Raw genomic sequence first — 16,397 nt, 5'->3', positions numbered from 1 at the left:
AGGAATTTTCCTGAGGAAAAGGAAAAAAATTAATTGGCACCATTTCCATGGAAACTAAACAGATTTCTTCAACTCAGTTTTCACATTTTCAAAAAAAAAAAAAAAGAAAAATGCTGAGGACTTTGGATCACAGATTAGAAGTTCCCATCAAAATTCAGTCTTAAAGTCAGTTTTTCCAAATTACTTTTAAAATTAGAAAAATTTTAAATCAATACCAGAGCGTTGTCCCCAAAATATGCTGCCACCACCCACTTCCCAAAATTGAGCACCATGGAATGGTCAAGGGTTTGCTCCTCAACGTGGCTAACCAGAGAACTGAATTTTGGCAGTGGGTTTGGAATCAATCAGAGTTTTGATGTCTGAGTCTTATTAACTAAGCTCATGGAGGACTGACTTATAACCCTCAACTCCAATCTATTAAATCTATAATATGGGGAGCCTCCTTCCAAGTGACAAGAATGCTTGCATTCATTAGACACTTGCCAAATAATGAAGTTTCTATAAAACATAATTAGTGATTAGAAGACTAGCAGGTGATCATGATCAAGTCAGAGCGTGCTGGAGGAATACAAGAGCTTCAGGGACATGGAAATATCTGGTTTATTTTTCCTGCCTCACAAAATAATATAAGAGTCTGAGGTAAAGATTGTTCATGTCTCCCAGACCTGTTACAACTTTTTTCCCAATTGTATCTTTTTTCATGGGCTATACCAAGGAGCCTTTTTCTATCTTCACCAGAATCATCCCATTTTATTAGCATAGTCAGACCTCAAAGATGATGCATGGTAATTGATGAGGTTTAGCGTTCTTAGCATCCTTAACTGCCCCTCTGGGCATGGCCACAGATATGTCCAGTCACACCATGAAATAATAATAATCTCATCAAGCGTGTGTTGTTGCTGTCATGCTTGGAAGGCAAACCGTATTTTTGAGGGATGGGGGTAGTAGGGAGGAGGGAGGAGGATCACATCCACCCTAACCAGCTGCCTATCCAAGTAACTCTCAGTCCTAAGTGAGCATACGAATTTTTTGTAGGGCTTCTAGAATTTGATTGCGTATGTCCTACCTTAGACATGGACAACAAGTGGAACCCATGAGAACAGCCATGTGCTATAATAATAATCACCTCGAACCAACACACACACACAAAAAAAAACACAAAATCTAACCAAAAGGAACTGTTTCTCAGGCCATACTGTGGTCAAACCTGGCCTCTAAATGTATTATATTTAAGAAATAATGTGCACAATGTAATTTCAACTTTTTGTCATGATTAAACCTTTCAATTTTTGTCATGTTTAAACCATGTTTTAATCTGTCTCATGTGAAAATTCAAATCTCCAACCACTCCCTATTGTATTACTATATCATTTGCCACAGATGACTTTTTTTTTAATTAAATTAAATTAAATTTTTATTTTTTTTACTTTAAAATACTGTATTGGTTTTGCCATACATCAACCTGAATCTGCCACAGGTGTACATAAGTTCACACTCCTGAACCCCCCTCCCACCTCCCTCCCTATACCATCCCTCTGGGTCATCCCAGTGCACCAGCCCCAAGCATCCTGTATCCTGCATCGAACCTAGACTGGCAATTCACTTCTTATATGATATTATACATGTTTCAAAGCCATTCTCCCAAATCATCCCACCCTCTCCCTCTCCCACAGAGTCAAAAAGTCTGTTCTGTACATCTGCATCTCTTTTGCTGTCTCGTATACAGGGTTATCGTTACCATCTTTCTAAATTCCATATATATGTGTCAGTATACTGTATTGGTGTTTTTCTTTCTGGCTTACTTCACTCTGTATATTTGGCTCCAGTTTCATCCACCTCATTAGAACTGATTCAAACTTATTCTTTTTGATGGCTGAGTAATACTCCATTGTGTATATGTACCACAGCTTTCTTATCCATTCATCTGCTGATGGACATCTAGGTTGCTTCCATGTCCTGGCTATTATAAACAGTGCTGAGATGAACATTGGGGTACACACGTCTTTCTTTCAATTCTGGTTTCCTTGGTGTGTATCCCCAGCAGTGGGATTGCTGGGTCATAAAGCAGTTCTATTTCCAGTTTTTTAAGGAATCTCCACACTGTTCTCCATAGTGGCTGTACTAGTTTGCATTCCCACCAACAGTGTAAGAGGGTTCCCTTTACTCCACACCCTCTCCAACATTTATTGCTTGCAGACTTTTGAATCGCAGCCATTCTGACTGGTGTGAAATGGTACCTCATTGTGGTCTTGATTTGCATTTCTCTGATAGTGAGTGATGTTGAGCATCTTTTCATATGTTTAGCCATCTGTATGTCTTCTTTGGAGAAATGTCTATTTAGTTCTTTGGCCCATTTTTTGATTGTGTCGTTTATTTTTCTGGAATTGAGCTGCATACGTTGCTTGTATATTTTTGAGATTAGTTGTTTGTCAGCTGCTTCATTTGCTATTATTTTCTCCCACTCAGAAGGCTGTCTTTTCACCTTGCTCATAGTTTCCTTTGTTGTGCAGAAGCTTTTAGTTTTGATTAGGTCCCATTTGTTTATTTTTGCTTTTATTTCCAATATTCTGGGAGGTGGGTCATAAAGGATCCTGCTGTGATTTATGTCAGAGAGTGTTTTGCCTATGTTCTCCTCTAGGAGTTTTATAGTTTCTGGTCTTATGTTTAGATCTTTAATCCATTTTGAGTTTATTTTTTGTGTATGGTGTTAGAAAGTGTTCTAGTTTCATTCTTTTACAAGTGGTTGACCAGTTTTCCCAGGACCACTTGTTAAAGAGACTGTCTTTAATCCATTGTATATTCTTGCCTCCTTTGTCGACGATAAGGTGCCCATAGGTGTGTGGATTTATCTCTGGGCTTTCTATTTTGTTCTGTTGATCTATATTTCTGTCTTTGTGCCAGTACCATACTGTCTTGATGACTGTGGCTTTGTAGTAGAGCCTGAAGTCAAGCAGATTGATCCCTCCAGTTCCATTCTCCTTTCTCAAGATTGCTTTGGCTATTCGAGGTTTTTTGTATTTCCATACAAACTGTGAAATTATTTGTTCTAGCTCTGTGAAAAATACCACTGGTAGCTTGATAGGGATTGCATTGAATCTGAAGATTGCTTTGGGTAGTATACTCATTTTCACTATATTGATTCTTCCAATCCATGAACATGGTATATTTCTCCATCTATTAGTGTCCTCTTTGATTTCTTTCACCAGTGTTTTATAGTTTTCTATATATAGGTCTTTAGTTTCTTTAGGTAAGTATATTCCTAAGTATTTTATTCTTTTCGATGCAATGGTGAATGGAATTGTTACCTTAATTTCTTTTTCTATTTTCTCATTATTAGTGTATAGGAATGCAAGGGATTTCTGTGTGTTGATTTTATATCCTGCAACTTTACTATATTCATTGATTAGCTCTAGTAATTTTCTGGTGGAGTCTTTAGGGTTTTCTATGTAGAGGATCATGTCATCTGCAAACAGTGAGAGTTTTACTTCTTCTTTTCCAATTTGGATTCCTTTTATTTCTTTTTCTGCTCTGATTGCTGTGGCCCAAACTTCCAGAACTATGTTGAATAGTAGTGGTGAAAATGGGCACCCTTGTCTTGTTCCTGACTTGAGGGGAAATGCTTTCAATTTTTCACCATTGAGGATAATGTTTGCTGTGGGTTTGTCATATATAGCTTTTAATATGTTGAGATATGCTCCTATTCCTGCTTTATGAAGAGCTTTTATCATAAATGGATGTTGAATTTTGTCAAAGGCTTTCTCTTCATCTATTGAGATAATCATATGGCTTTTATTTTTCAATTTGTTAATGTGGTGAATTACATTGATTGATTTGTGGATATTAAAGAATCCTTGCATCCTTGGGATAAAGCCCACTTGGTCATGGTGTATAATCTTTTTAATGTGTTGTTGGATTCTGATTGCTAGAACTTTGTTGAGGATTTTTGCATCTATGTTCATCAGTGATATTGGCCTGTAGTTTTCTTTATTTGTGGCATCTTTGTCAGGTTTTGGTATTAGGGTGATGGTGGCCTCACAGGATGAGTTTGGAAGTTTACCTTTCTCTGCAATTTTCTGGAAGAGTTTGAGTAGGATAGGTGTTAGCTCTTCTCTAAATTTTTGGTAGAATTCAGCTGTGAAGCCATCTGGACCTGGGCTTTTGTTTGCTGGAAGATTTCTGATTACAGTTTCAATTTCTGTGCTTGTGATGGGTCTGGTAAGATTTTCTACTTCTTCCTGGTTCAGTTTTGGAAAGTTGTACTTTTCTAAGAATTTGTCCATTTCTTCCACATTGTCCATTATATTGGCATATAATTGTTAATAGTAGTCTCTTACATTCCTTTATATTTCTGTGCTGTCTGTTGTGATCTCTCCATTTTCATTTCTAATTTTATTGATTTGATTTTTCTCCCTTTGTTTCTTGATGAGTCTGGCTAATGGTTTTTCAATTTTATTTATCCTTTCAAAGAACCAGCTTTTGGCTTTGTTGATTTTTGCTATGGTCTCTTTTGTTTCTTTTGCATTTATTTCTGCCCTTATTTTTAAGATTTCTTTCTTTCTACTAACCCTGGGGTTCTCCAATTCTTCCTTTTCAAGTTGCTTTAGGTGTAGAGTTAGGTTATTTATTTGACTTTTTTCTTGTTTCTTGACATATGCCACAGATGACTTGATATTATCATTTGTCATCATGCTTTCCATATTGTTTTCTTATACATGAGATACATTTCTCTAAACTCATAATTCTGTCAGAACTGGGAAAATAAGATATATCACGAGAATCATGCTATCAACAAAAACCTAAAAGAAAAAATATTGATAATCAAGACTATTCAGATGTGTTTAACAAGCAGGCACTAAATCTTCTCTGCTCAATAATTCTCTTTGGCACCTGTAAGCTTTGGAGTCTGCAACTTGTAATATAATCTCTACCCACTAATTCTTCAACGCAGACTGAAAAATCATTATTGGCAGGTCTTTTCATGGAGTGTGCATGCTCTTAAGATATAGTCAGGGAATCCATCTTATATGAGCTTTCTAAGTTCCCAGTGCTATAGCAGTTCGATGAATGTTAAATAATAGAATTTTCTGTAAGTAGGAGACCTAGGGAAATCGGATGGTATTACCTGTATGTGGGAAAAAGAATACTGGTCCCTGAGCTATTTTCATCAGGCTGCTTTTGCCAATACTTGATATATTAAAAAGAAAAGAGGAAATTATCAAAATATGGTTATGTGTACTCCGCAGAAGAATAATGGCTTCAATTCTCTTTTTCAGTATAACGTACATTTCTATTTGTTGTGTTGTTTATGGAAGTTTTTTTTGGTTAAAGTCATACCTGGAAAAACTTGTGTAATAGCTGAGGTCTTATCTAAAATGGTGATGTGTCAACAGCCCACAGTGGCCTTCCAGAAATGCTTCTGAAGGAAAGGCATCAAAATGATGCAATTCTTAATAACAATAGAAACAAAGACTTTAAAAAAGCTAATAGTGAAAAAAAAATGCTAATAGTAAAAAAGAAAATGATACTAATCCAATTAATTTTAAGGTTGAACAAAGGAGATTGAAACAAATAAAATCAGTAGTTCACCTTCTGGCCCCCAGTTATCACTCTACTTGTTGTTGTTGTTCAGTCGCTAAGTTGTGTCTCTTTGTGTGTCTATGTGCAGCCCATGGACTGCAGCATGTCAGGTTCACCTGTCCTTCACGATCTGAAATTTGCTTAAACTCACGTCCACTGAGTCAGTGATACCATCTAACCATCTCATCCTCTGTCACCCCCTTTTCCTTTTGCCTTCAATCTTTCCCAGTATCACAAGTGCTAGTTTTTGAAAAGTTCTCCCCACTCCAGCTCTGGTCTTTCCATATACACACAGAAAAAGTAGTTCTCTTAAGTAGAAAGCAGCCTGAGATCCTACAATAAAGAAAGCTGTGTGATGGAAAGATGGGATGGGCAAGAACTACTGTTTGTTCAAGAAGTCAGTTGCTTGTAGACCTATCAGAACATATTGCCAAAGAATCACACACCTCCCATAAGTAACAAAGTTACACTGGACAAAACCACTAAGGCCTGGAATTTTGAGTTGTGAATTGCACCTGCCAAAGTCCTGTGTAGTCCTGAAGCAGAAAAAAAATTTAATATGAACACAAGGAATGGAAACAAAGGATAAATACCACCAAGTCTCTTGTTGAACAAGATTTTATAGATGTGTTCTCTTTTAAGAAGATTGAAGAAGAGGATATATAAATAATATAATAACTTCAAAACCCATGTCAAAGGAAAGAAAGAATTTCATCATGAAGACTCAGGTTAATTATACTTTGATAAATAATTTATTTAATGAGTGAGGTTGTATCTTCCCAAGAACCATCAAGCTATCAGAAGAAAAATAATGTGAAATATTCATGCATGCCCCCTACACCTCAACTAATGACTGGTAATTGTCTAAGTCTGAAACATTTTACAAATCTTTTAACTTTTTAGAAGATAACTGAAAAGAAGTATGAGTTATTTTGAATTTTCATTTATTAAATTAAGCTAAACTATTCAGCTTTCAGGATCAGTGCTAGATTGTTGTTGAGTCACTAAGACGTGTCCGACTCTTTACAATCCCATGAACTGCAGCACACCAAGCTTTCCTGTCCTTCGCTATTTCTCAGAATTTGCTCAAACTCATGTCCATTGAGTCAGTGATGCCATCCACCCATCTCATCGTCTACCGCTGTCTTCTCCTGTCCAGAATCAGGGTCTTTTTCAATGAGTTGGCTCTTCCCATCAGGCGGCCAAAGTATTTTAGTTCATCATCAGTCCTTCCAGTGAATACTCAGGGTTGATTTCCTTTAGAATTGACTGGTTTGATCTCCTTGAAGTCCAAAGGACTCTCTAGAGTCTTCTCCAACACCACAATTAAGAAGCATCAATTCTTCAGCAGTCAGGTACTCAGCCTTCTTTGTGGTCCAACTGTCACTGGGAAAACCATAGCTTTGACTGTACAGATGAAGAAACAATCCCAAAATAATGGCAAAATATCTTAACTTAGATATTCTGTTTTAAAAATAAAAGGCAGTTTTAAAACTTAGAGAATGGTGTAACAAGAATTTGACATAATGGACTACATGACTTATTGGGAAAAGATCACAACCTAAGAAGTTTATATTTAGTTTGCTAATTAGTTTGTTAGCTTACTAATTAGATTGTTAGTTGTTTAGTTTGTTCATGTAAGAAGAAAATAAATAGATTTTTTTGATATCCAAGATTTTTTTCAAAGATAGCATTTCTATGTCATCATCAAAATATTCCCCAAAATATCTGCTAAATAAAGGAATGACAGTAAAATTAAAAGCTGGAAAAGAAGTTATAGAGTTAAAGAATTCGTGGTGAATAATGAATTCAATAAAACATGGAATTAAGTGTAAATAATTATTAACCTTTGCAACAACCCTGTAAGTAAACGTATTGGACAAACTGAAGTTTACAGGGTCAGGTAAGATAGAGCTGAAATTTGTACCTCTGCTTGTTTGGTTCTAAATACCATTCTATATTTTTTCTTTTATAACAGATGTTGGTTCAAATTTGGATAAAAGAAAAAGCAAACTACATCTTGCTTTTAAAATATATACTGCATAAATATACTAAAGAAAACAAAAGTTGAAAATTTATGGTCAGTAATGATTGCTTACAGAAACAGAAACAAAGGAATTATTTTCAATCTTAATTTTAGAAAAAATATAATTCACGGCAAAAGTATTAGACAAAGAATATGACTTCATTTATTTAAATTCTGAAATCCAAATAAAGGCTTGTCATCCAAATAAAAGCATTCTTTAATGAGGCAAATATTAAAACATTATAATATTTAAATAAAATGTGGTAGAATAAAAGAACCTGACAAAACCCACAATAGTAGTGACATGTTAGAAATACTTTGAATCTTTGATAAAATAGTAAAAATGCAAAAAAAATAGAATAGAAAAAATTAAGATAATGTCAGTTTGTGCTTAATAGAACATATGCTTTTCAGGCTTTTTAATTGATAATGTGCTGTATGAGTTTTTTAAAATTCATTAAAAATGTGACCTATTCAACCCACTTTCTGATCTCAATATGTTAAGCAGAGGCAACATTATAGCCATAATCTTTAGTTAGTAACAATGAAAGGAATGCAAAGGAAGTAAACACTAAGAAAAAAACTGTAATAAAACCAATGAAATAAATCTAGTAAAAGTTGAAAATTAATAGAACTTGATTTCACAGATATGAAATGTTGACTAAATCTAAAAGTTTATTTTTAAAAGGGAAATTAGCAAATCCTCTGGCAAATCTAGCCAAGAGAAAACACCAATAAGAAAACCAGTCATGAGAAAATGTCAATATAAAGAATCAGAGGAAATGTTTATTTTCTTCTGTCTAAAAATATATGACTTTTCAACGAGAAAGGCTAATTAACAGAATTATGTCAGATGATAATGATGTGTCAGTACAGATTTATCAGTGGCAACAAACATCCCACTCTGGTGGGTGATGTTGATAATGGCAGAGGCTACACATACGTGGGACTGGAGGTATGTGTCGATCTCTGATCCTTCTACTCAATTTGACTGTGACCCTGAAATTACTCTAAATAATAGAGTACATTACTAGAACAAAGTCAACTCAATAAAAAATTATGTCAAGTGATGAATAGAATTTTTTAAATACTACACAACAAATAGCTAAGGAATGTTTGTATAAATTTTAACTCAAAAGATTACCAAGTTTTGTCACTGAGTTATTTCAAACTCAAGTAAAACAGAATTTTCATATTTTATGAATCATCCCATCATCATTGACTCAATGGACATGAGTTTGAGCAAACTCTGTGAGATAGTGAAGGACAGGGAGCCTGGCCTGCTGCAGTCCATGGGGTCATGAAGAGTTAGACACAATGTAGCAACTGAACGATAGCAACAATATTACTTTGTAGACATCATAAAAGAAAAAAAAAAAAAGTATTCACTATACACTGAAAACAAAAAGTTCCTGCTAAATAGGGCCAGGATACCATTTTCTCACATGTATAGATTAAATACACTAAATCGTTCCTAAAATAATTTATAAATTTAAGGAAATCCCAGTCATTTTGAAAGGACTTTTTTTCCTTTGCAGAGAGACACAACAGTTTGGAATAACGCATTTAAATTTATAAAGCTGATAAATAAATAAGAGCTGAAATGAGGTAACCATTTAGGGAAAAAAAGGAGATTTAGGCATCACCATTTCCCATGTGTGTTAAGGTCTACTACTTATGCAATGCAAAGCTATAGTATCTAGTATTACATTGGCGTAAGAATCCCCTAACTGTGAAAGAATGGTTTAGATTATAAAATTACTAAGTTTTTGTTCTTTTTTTTCACTGACATATGTACAGTATTGATATGGTTAACACTTTACCATATATGCAATTTTGCATCCTGCTTTTGTACTTGTTCTTGTATAATAAGCACACTCTTTGTTGCACGTGGTCTTTTAAAGTATTGATATTATTTTAACGACTACCTAATACTTATTAAGTAAATACTTCATATTTTAAATTCTTTGGCATTGACCAGTCAAGTTGTTTGCTTTCAATTTTTCAGGAAAAAATGTTCTTCTAGCCAGTCCCTTGGAAATAGAAAGAATTTTTATGAAAAGCTTAATTTGCTTTCTTACCTAATCTCTAGGTTCATATGTCCACCAGATGAATTGCTTGATGTTTATTTGACCAAAACTTGATCAGAAGGAAAATCTTATAAAGAAAAATTGATCTGAAAGGAAGAAAACTTTAGAAACTGTAGTTTGTCTTGAAGCTTTTACAGTAAGAGAACAGGAGTCTGTCTATATGTACAAATAGTCTGACAAATGCTTTTCAGTGAAGATTATGTTACACATACTATTATGTTATTTCATACTAACTCTTATAAAAATAAACTAATAATAAATATAAATTTGAGGAGGAAGGAAAAATCTTTACATCCCCCATAAAATAATGAACTAAATGCAATAAAGCAATCTATCAAAAATTATAGGTTGCATGTTTTGGTTTGATTAGTTTGCCCTTTGGAAGAAAGGTGGTAAAATGCCTAATCATTTTTCTTTGCAACTTTGTCATACCTAATAGTAATTTATCATGACAATTGTTTTTAATATTTTTAGTGTGAAAAAGAAAGAGGAAGAAGCAGATGTTTGTAAAATTAGTCTAGTTGTACAGCTCACTTTCAGGACTCAGTCTGTCTAGAATTTTGTCACTCCTAACTTGTGTCCTTTCGTTCTGTCTGCACAACCATGCAAAACTGAACCCTGCCTCCTCAAAAAAAAGTCATCTTGCTTATATTTTAGTAGCTAACATTTGAAATATGAAAGGATAATTGAAATGAATGTTAATAAAATAATTCAATATTTTGAATTCAGTTAAACCTGCACGTATAGCGAAACTGAAGCTGGGACCATTTTCTGGGAAGACATGGCTTGAGATAACTTCTATAAAAGCAGAAAATCCAGCTGCATGAGTTTTTGAGATAAAAATGGATTCACACTTAGGCAAAGGGATGACAGAAGTGAGGTGCTAGTTAAATGGCATAACTGTTAAATGACGAAGCTAAACCTCCGCACTCTGGCAGGAACGACACATAGAATTCTACTGCAGAGGGTATCTCACGAATTGAATTGGAGCGTGGAGGCCTATAAAAAGCAAGTGGTATAAGAAGCAAGAGCTCAATTCTTTTGTGTGCTTTTGGCTGCTAGCTGACTTTTGCTTCTCCAGTTCCCTGAGATTGCATATGCTCCACCATCCCTGAAGGAAAAACTTTACAGTGTGGAATCTGTTGGCATCTCGTTAGTCCTGGGGAAATAGGGCTTCTAAAGACAAAAGATAAGCCAAGAAAACCCCCATGGGAATCAGAATGATTGGCCACGGAGCAGTTTTATGTGCTTCTGAATCTTTACAGAAAGGAACCCTCTCTGTGCCCCCTTCCCGAGAGTCACTGCTGGAATCTCAAAACTGACAGAGACATGAGAGGCCATTCCAAGACTGCCTCACAGCTCAAGTTCCCATCAAATACTTAAAACTGCTGTCAAGAACTTGAACTTCTCATTTCTAGACTAACCCATCCTATCAATGAATCTTTAATACTATAGAATTTGAAATGATGCCCCCCCACCATTTCCCAAATATTCATCAACCTGGTCTGGATACAATCTAAACGATCTACTTCTTTCTTTCTTTTTTTTTTAATTTGCCACTCTCTTCTATGTAAGACCAAGATACATTAGCAGGGGAGAGCTGTGTATACAGAGAGAGCACCAAGTTATAGGTTCCAGTCCTTAATCAGCAGCAGGAAGTTATTCTCACCAGCCCTAATCAGTTTCAGCAGAATTACTGATACTTCCTTAGAGTGATAATCTCAGAGAATATCTATTTTACTATCAATAGTTCATAATTTTTTAATTTATTTTATTTATAGTATAGTGATCTAATTCTTTCTTGAAAACGAGTTCCCAGTAATGAGCAGTTTCTCCAGGGATATACCTAACTTACTCACCTCCAACCTGCCTGCAGCTTGGTGGGACTATCTCTTCTTTCCTTCTAGACTCTGGGCATATTTGGATTTTATAGCATATAAGATGTGTGTTGCCGGGTCTTATGCAGTAAGTATAGACATAATAGAAATATGTAAATGAGAAAGTACAAAACTCAAATGAGTTCTGCAGCCAGGCGGGGAATACAAGGGTGATGTCATCCAAAGACTTAGAGGGAGTAACAGAGATCAGGAGAGTAGAGAGTCCCTAGAAGCATATGCTTCATTTATGGCTTGAAGCACTGTGTGGAATAAATAGAATGCTGACTTCACCTGTGGTCTGCAGTTTGCTCTCAGTGTGCCTCAGGCCAGTGTCCTCTGTGGTATTTGTAGCCACATGTGAAACATCAGCAGAGAAGGCAGTGGCAGCCCACGCCAGTACTCTTGCCTGGAAAATCCACGGACAGAGGAGCCTGGTGGGCTGCGGTCCATGGGGTCGCTAAGAGTCAGACACAACTGAGCGACTTCACTTTCACTTTTCACTTTCATGCATTGGAGAAGGAAATGGCAACCTACTCCAGTGTTCTTGCCTGGACAATCCCAGGGACAGGGTAAGCCTGGTGGGCTGCCGTCTATGAGGTCGCACAGAGTCAGACGTGACTGATGTGACTGAGCAGCAGCAGCAGCAGTGAAACATCAGACCACCTACTGTTCTCATTGTGCCAGACAACTAATACATTTGTTGTTGTTATTGTCGTTAGGTTCTGTCGCTTAGCCTTGTCTGACTATTTACAACCTGTAGGACAGCTCCCCTGTCCTCCACTATTTCCTGGAGTTTGCTCATGTCCATTGAGTCAGTGATGCCATCCAACCATCTCATCCTCTGTCATCCCCTTCTCCTGCCCTCAATCTTTCCCAGTATCAGGAGCTTTTCCAATGAGTCGGCTCTTCAAAGTATTAGAACTTCAGCCTCAGCACCAATCCTTCCAATGAATATTCAGGTTTGATTTCCTTTAACTAATAGATGGCATGCTTCAAAATAAACTCTTTTGAAAAGGAAGCAGTTTACTACTACAAAACAACCAGAAACTATTTTTTAAAATCTTTCAGGAATAAATTTTCAAATGATCCTAAACCTCTTATGACATTGGGATGTTGGTTGAGATCTCTTTTCTCAAAGCCAGAGAGGTTATGTTTATTCCACAAATATTTATTAGTAATAATAATATGACCTTTTACTTAGCTTTCTATGCAGCAAGCCCAATGCTGAGTATTTTGTGCACATGTGTGCTGTGCTGTGCTTAGTCACCCAGTCATGTCCAGCTCTTTGTGACCCCATGGACTGTAGCCCACCAGGACCCTCTGCTCATGGAATTCTCCAGGCAAGAATACTGAAGTGGGTTGCCATTCCCTTCTCCAGGGGATCTTCCTGATCCAGGAATCAAACCAGGATCTCCTGCACTGAGGACAGATTCTTTACCAGCTGAGCTACCAGGGAAGCATAATTTAAAGTAATTCCCCCGAAGGACCATGAAACTGGCACTGCCCACAGCTAGTGCAGAGGAAAACTTTGGTTGTTGCTCTTTCTCTCCTCATCCCTTTATGTTTTCAGTGACGAGACACGTTCTTTTCACCTGTAACTCTAGGTCTGAGGCATGACAGTTTTTAAAACTGCATTAAAAAATTTGTTCTGATTTGTTCTGTAACTGCCTATAGACTAGCTGGAACGAGAAACTCAAACTGCTTTATTTTTTTAAGTGTTTTTTTTTTTTTTTCCCTAGTTGTCATTAAAACACTTCTCATGAAAACACCCTTCTCTCATATTGTAGACAGAGGTCGGATGGAGAGTCAGACCTTCTCCACCGTAAGGGACTGCCTCGCTGCAGGACAGGAGGAACTCATCCTGCTGCAAGAGAAAGTCAAGAATGGGAAACTCTCTATGGATGAAGCCCTGGAGAAGTTTAAACACTGGCAGATGGGAAAGACTGGCCTGGAGATAATTCAGCAGGTAATACAGACCCCATTCTACTGTGGAACATTCCTTCCCTTGTAGAGTCCTAGCCTCTTTGTAAATATTTAGTCTTAAAAAATACAGGTAATTGTTCTTTCTTTCATTTTTAACTAACCAGAAAAAGAGGCTTTAAATTACCAATTAAAAGTTTAGCAATATCCAGGTTTCATGTTTACAAACAACTGATGAACTCATTGCTAAGACTGAGTGTATCATAGCTAATATCTAATCAACATATAAGGCTGTCCTTAGTAGAGTGAAGGTTTTATGAATCTCATTGCTGAAATTAAGATGAAGCACCTTTACACTACGTGCTTAGAATTCTGAAGAATGTATTATTTAGACCAGACTTAAAGGGAACAAGAAAATGATTAAAATCATATCAGACAATAGTCCTGAATAAACTTAATGTTTTATATTCCCCTTTACCTTTGGAAAAATAAATATGTATGTATCAGAATTTACATATGTATAAATATATACATACATAAATAGATATCATGATTTTCATATAGATCAGTCAAGATTTACAGGGAAATTATGCCAAGAGTATTAAATTCAGATAAGCTTGTCTTCTATAAAAATAATTTACATCCTGAAAGGGGATTGGAGTAGGTGGTTCCAAGAGGAGAATGAAAAAAATATATACTATACATGTAATATAATATACAGCCCGTGACAGTCCTCAGTGAGGGGATTCAAGATGGTATTCTATCTATCCAACAGGCCATACCACTCACAAAATATTTCACCACTTTTTTTCTTCTCCTCATATAAAACCCCAGTACCTCAGCAGCCAGTTCTCAGGCAGCCATTTCATTTAGCTACGTTAGGCCCAAATATCAATAATTATTAATAGCCTAATATGCTACCTTTCCCAAGGGATCATTTTTCCTTTAAAATAGTGCTTAAGAAGACACTTTATAAACAGCAGAGAAATGAATCAGAATAGTGGTTCAAGCGACATGGCATATAGACAGGAGATTGTTTAGGTAAGGGGACTTCCCCAACACATGTGTGGTCACACACCTTGTTAGAAGTCACCTGTCTTTCAGGATAGCTCTTGTTGCGGTTTGGTGGCTGGACCTGGTCAAGCTTTTGCAGTGTGAAGCAGGGGCAGTTGTTTTGCAAACACATGTTAAGAACACTAATTGTGGAGTTCGGTAGTGACGGTCGTTCATGGTCAGAACTACAGCACAGTCCACACTGTTGCCATCACCATCAAGCATCCCTCTCATCCTGAAGTGGGTAAAGTGTGCCCAAGTACTGAACTGCAGATCACTCTCCTGGCAATGCTAGAAAATAAGTTTATATAAGTTTGGTTGAGATAAGTCAATTGTACTTTATCCTCCTTAGACCTTTCTGTAATAAAGTTTACAATTTTAAGTGATCCAATCTAAATATCTTCTTGTTAGTGATTTCACTCGTTGCTTTATCAAACCCTTGGTTGTCTCTATTTTATTTGCGTATTTATATTCAGTTGTTATTGTTGTTCAGCCACTCAGTCGTGTCCAACTCTTTGCGACCTCATGGACTGCAGCATGCCAGGCTTCCCTGTCCTTCACCATCTCCCAGAGCTTGCTCAAACTCATGTCCATTGAGTTGGTGATGCCATCCAACTACCTCATCCTCTGTCATCCCATTCTCCTCCTTCTTCCCCAGCATCAGGATCTTTTCCAATGAGTCGACTCTTTATATCAGGTGGCCAGAGTATTGGAGCTTCAGCTTTAGCATCAGTCCTTCCAATGAATATTCAGGACTGATCTCCTTTAGGATGGACTGGTGGATCTCCTTGCAGTCCAAGGGACTCTCAAGAGTCTTCTGCAACACCACAGTCCAAAAGCATCAATTCTTTGGTGCTCAGCCTTTTTTAAGGTCCAGCTCTCACATCCATACATGACTACTGGAAAAATCATAGCTTTGACTATTCAGGCCTTTGTCTGCAAAGTAATGTTCTGCTTATTAATACACTATCTAGGTTTGTCACAACTTTTCTTCCAAGGATCAAGTGTTTTTTAATTTCATGGAAGCCATCACCATCTGCAGTGATTTTGGAGCCAAAGAAAATAAAGCTTTCACTGTTTCCATTGTTTCCCTATCTATATGCCATGAAGTGATGGGACCAGATGCCATGATCTTAGTTTTTTGAATGTTCAGTTTTAAACCAACTTTTTCACTCTCCTCTTTTACCTTCATCAAGAGGCTCTTTAGTTCCTCTTCACTTTCTGTCATAAGGGTGGTGTCATAGGCATATCTGAGGTTATTGATATTTCTCCCGGCAATCTTGATTCCAGCTTGGGCTTCATCCAGCCCGGCATTTCACATGATGTACTCTGCATATAAGTTAAATAAACAGAGTGACAGTATACTGCCTTGATGCACTCCTTTCCCAGTTTTGAACCAATTTGTTTTTCCATGTTTGGTTTTAACTGTTGCTTCTTGACCTGCATACAGATTTCTCAGGAGGTAGGTAAGGTGCTCTGGTATTCCCATCTCTTCCAGAATTTTCCAGTTTTTTGTGATTCACACAGTTAAAGGCTTTAGCCTAATCAGTAAAGCAGAAGTAGATGTTTTCCTGGAACTCTTAATTTTTCTATGATCCAGTGGATGTTGGCAATTTGATCTCTGGTTCCTCTGCCCTTTCTAAGTCCAGCCTATACATCTGGAAGTTCCTGGTTCATGTAGTGTTGAAGCATAGCTTGGAGGATTTTGAGCATGACCTTACTAGCATGTGAAATGAGTGTAATTGTGCAGTAGTTTGAACATTCTTTGGCATTGCCCTTCTTTGGGATTGGAATGAAAACTGACCTTTTCCAGTCCTGTGGCCACTGCTGAGTTTCCAGATTTGCTGGCATATT

At 36.7% G+C, this 16,397-nt stretch overlaps 1 protein-coding gene across 1 annotated transcript in view; it reads left to right on the top strand.

The window, feature by feature from the left end:
* The window catches only part of LOC120861876 (B-cell scaffold protein with ankyrin repeats-like), a 56,881-nt gene that overhangs the window by 29,706 nt on the left and 10,778 nt on the right, over positions 1–16,397 (top strand). The window contains exon 5 of the mRNA XM_040237766.1: positions 13,358–13,536. Coding sequence (XP_040093700.1) covers positions 13,358–13,536 — 179 coding nt within the window. The remainder of the gene's footprint in view (positions 1–13,357; positions 13,537–16,397) is intronic.

Source organism: Oryx dammah, unplaced genomic scaffold (assembly GCF_014754425.2).
Source record: "Oryx dammah isolate SB20612 unplaced genomic scaffold, SCBI_Odam_1.1 HiC_scaffold_3, whole genome shotgun sequence".
Taxonomy (NCBI): Eukaryota; Metazoa; Chordata; class Mammalia; order Artiodactyla; family Bovidae; genus Oryx; species Oryx dammah.
Note: the sequence above shows the minus strand (reverse complement) of the source record. Positions and strands in the feature narration are given on the sequence as shown.